Source organism: Rosa rugosa, chromosome 6 (genome assembly GCF_958449725.1).
Source record: "Rosa rugosa chromosome 6, drRosRugo1.1, whole genome shotgun sequence".
In the NCBI taxonomy this organism is placed as follows: Eukaryota; Viridiplantae; Streptophyta; class Magnoliopsida; order Rosales; family Rosaceae; genus Rosa; species Rosa rugosa.
In genome coordinates, this window is record NC_084825.1 from 48,345,452 (window position 1) to 48,349,131 (window position 3,680).

General features: G+C 40.1%; 1 protein-coding gene across 1 annotated transcript; it reads right to left on the reverse strand.

Annotated features, from left to right (window-relative positions):
- Positions 1 to 2,172: 2,172 nt before the first annotated feature.
- LOC133717222 (uncharacterized) lies at positions 2,173 to 3,134 on the reverse strand. The gene has a single exon (XM_062143902.1). The coding sequence runs from the start codon at positions 2,919 to 2,921 to the stop codon at positions 2,295 to 2,297; it is 627 nt and encodes a 208-aa protein (XP_061999886.1). The 5' UTR covers positions 2,922 to 3,134; the 3' UTR covers positions 2,173 to 2,294.
- Between the last annotated feature and the right edge of the window lie 546 nt (positions 3,135 to 3,680).

Below are 3,680 nucleotides of genomic sequence, written 5' to 3' on the forward strand. Positions count from 1 at the left end.
AACCATCTGATTATTACTCTTGTTTGACCCGTATTTTAAGGCTAACAAGTCGCCCGATGTTCTCTCATCTCCAACCTAGCTACTTTCTCATTCTTTCAAAATTCTCTCCCTTCTATTTCTTGTCCAAAAATTGCGCACACCTAGAACTTGCACTTGGTTCTTTCTCATTCTTTGTGTGTGTGAAATAGATCAAGGACCTGATCTTATTTTGGTCAATCCATTACCTGAACTTATTTTGGTATTCAATCCATTAGTTTGATCTTATTCCGGTTTCAGATTTTAAATTATGAGGTTAAACATGTACGTGACTAACTAAATAGTCGAATCAAAAAATTATAAACTATGAATGAATTTTGGTTGTAAAATGTACATAGCATCATATTGTTTTCGAATTTTGACAACCCCTGCAGTCTCCCACCACTTCCATTGTTTTTCTAATATATGTGCACCTAGTAGAATTTTCTCAATTTCGAAATGTATCGGAGCCTAGAGAAGTAGAGATCAATCTAAATGAAAACCATATATCCCATATTTCCTACCTACAGAGCTAAAAAAGTTTCAATGATTGGTCCATTGTAGTCCAACAGAGAAGGCCCAAAGTTTTGATTCGAACGTAGTCCAATGTAGTCCAACGATCTCCTAGCTTTCTCCGAAAGACTCCATGAAATACTGAATAGTTGGTCACGTGAGGCTTTAATTAGTTTAATTTTCACATTTGAAACGTGGTCCTTTTGAGTGCTGCACCAAAGATTTGATTGCTACACCACATATCAATTTAGCCTAGGGTAATCAATGCCCCAAACTATATTCATCCACCTTCAATCTTAAACACAAACAGGAATTTCTAGCCAAACATAACATATTCATCCACCTTCAACCTAAACCCAAATATGATATAGTGTATTGACTATATTATCCTCATATAGAAATAAATTATTTATTAATATTTATATTATATGAGGGCATATATGGTAGTTCAAAAATTTAACCATTTCCTGAAGAATTGGCTTAATTATATAAGATATGACAGACTCCAAATTTGACGTAATATTCAGCAAAGAAATCCTTACTCGAAGGCATGAACCACAACGGACACAACAGCCGGAACCCGCTATTTCGTCGACGATGAGAGCACATAGGCTGGCAGAGGGTTTGGTTAATCGACTGAAAGCCATGAATTTTTAGGAGAATAGGATTGATAACACTAGGGTTTGCAGCTAAACTAAGTTCTATGTGTACGACTGTACGTGTATAGGTTGTACAAGTTCTTCCAAGTTAGTCTTCAGTTTAGTCTTGGCATATATAGTAATGCATAAGAATAACTTCTATGCAACTAGGAGTGCAAACACTCCATGTGCATCATCAATGCTAGCACATGAACAATCAACTACTTACGCTGAAAAGACTATAAGAACAACTCCAACAGCTTCCCTATAATTTATGCATATACTATAGGGAAGTAAAAGTAAAAGTTTTAGTCTTTTTTTTCTTCTCCAACTCCAACAGATTTCTTATTTTACAGCAATCTCTAGAATCTCCATAATTCTTTCTTAAATTTTAAAAATTACTGTAAATTTAGGGAATTTGGTTTTCTCTTTCCTCATTATCTCTAAAATAGAGATAATTATAGGGAATCTGTTAGAGCAAAAGAGACTCATTTTTCCCTAAAATAAGGAAAAATCAAAATATGGAGAAGCTGTTGGAGTTGCTCTAACAATGTACTCTGCAAGTCTACACATACAGTATTATAATACAACTAGTAATTAGCTAGCTCATGCTAGAATCAAATTTTACTATTCAGGTTGCTTCATATCCACATGCAAAAGTGCACAATATGCATTCCCCTAAATTACCCGCATCTTCGGGGTATTTTTTATACCGAACTTAAGCCACGATTTTAGTTATATATATGCCTTCTCCCATAGGATCTTCCGCCTGCCACTGCAACAATGTGCTTAACAAAACGTTTATAAGTGAAATAATGTGTATATAAATATATCTGATTCCAAACTAACGAAGGTACTAGTATCATTAATTCCTGAATAACTAGTAGGATTTAGTGATTTACATCGCGAATTACTGATTATTTGGCTAATGTATATATGCTTATGACAAGAGTTTGATTCAATTCTCGATCAGTAGAATGTAGAAGTGCAAAAATAATTTCATGGATTATGTTCGAGAATTAATACATCATAGAGATATATGACATCAATTAATGGACACACACATACCGTTCCACAGATTAATACAAAAAGAGATTTAACACAATCGATGAACATACATAGAATATATCAATTCTCAGCAGTACGACCTCGGCGTGATTGGTCATGACTAGCAATGGACATGGAGGCAAACTTGATCTTCCGCACCGAATTGCAGCCTCTGAAGTAATCACTACTTTTGCGTTTAATCCCAAAGCACAAAGTCGAAGTAGGCGATCCGGACCTCGTTAGATCCTCATCCTCATCCTCGTCGTCGTAGCCAAATGGCACCCTCGAAACCGAGTAACGTTTCTGGGTGCCCTTTGAAGAAGTCGACGAGCACGATGAGGATGAGGACGACGACCACGACACCGAAGAAGACGGCGACATGTTCCGGGCGGCCTTCCTCCATTTCAGCACCCTAGGGAAAATGGAGTCCAGAAGCGCTTTAGCTCTAGAGCCGCTTCTTTGCATGGATGAGGACGAGTGTTTCGGAGTTGTGTTGAAGGAATATGAAGGAGGAGGAGTTAGAGGAGGAAGAGAGGTCTCGGAAAGAGTGTGCTTAGGAGTACCTGGCTGCGACTCCCACACGAACGGAACCGCTCCGGCGGCGGCGCCGTAGTAGACTCTGCAAGACGAATTGGCCACGGAGGTCTCCTTGGCCACGAGCTTGGGGGAGACCTTGTTGTTTCTGTGATCATCGTTGTGCTTCATCATTGTGTTTGGTTGAAAACTTGAAACTGATGATCGAGGAGCTTTTTCTTCCTTGGGTCTGTTAAGCTAGCTAGAGCAGATCTGAAAGTTCAAGATCCGAAGATGGAGATTTTGAATTGAATAAAATATCTTGAAAGACTAGTTGATATGGTTGAGTGGGTTAGTTAGTTGAGTCTATGCTCATCTCTCTCCCATTAATTTATGGTCCATCCACACATCACTACTGTAGAGTTGCTCGTATAAGAGGTATATATAGTGAACGGGACAATAATAGAAGAAGCATCTATAATAAATGGTGATTACTAATTTCCGGGATTTGTCTTAATAGGACATGGACTTGAGCTTAGGTTAGAGTTAATGAAGCGGTGATTGTGATTATTAGGGGTGGGCGCGGGTCGGGTCGGACCGGTTTTGGGCCAAAACTGCATCCGACCCGTATTCTTCGGTGGGCTAAATATGAAGACCGGAAACTGAATGTTAATGGAGTGGGCCGAAAAATTCGGGTGACCCGAACTTTCAAGTCGGCCCGGTTCGGTTTCGGGCCGTCGGCGTCGTCGCTCATCGTTGTTGGAGAGTTGGGATCATCGTTGCAGATCGAAGGTTGAAGAGTCGGGCTTGGCGTTGTACAGATCGAAGGCATCGGCAGGCGGCGTCGGCAGGCTGAGGATCGAGCTCTGCGTTGGTCGGCGACGCAGCGTGGTGGTTGTTGGTCGGTGGCTGTGAGAGACAGAGAGAGTGTTGGTCGAGAGAGATGGCTGATGA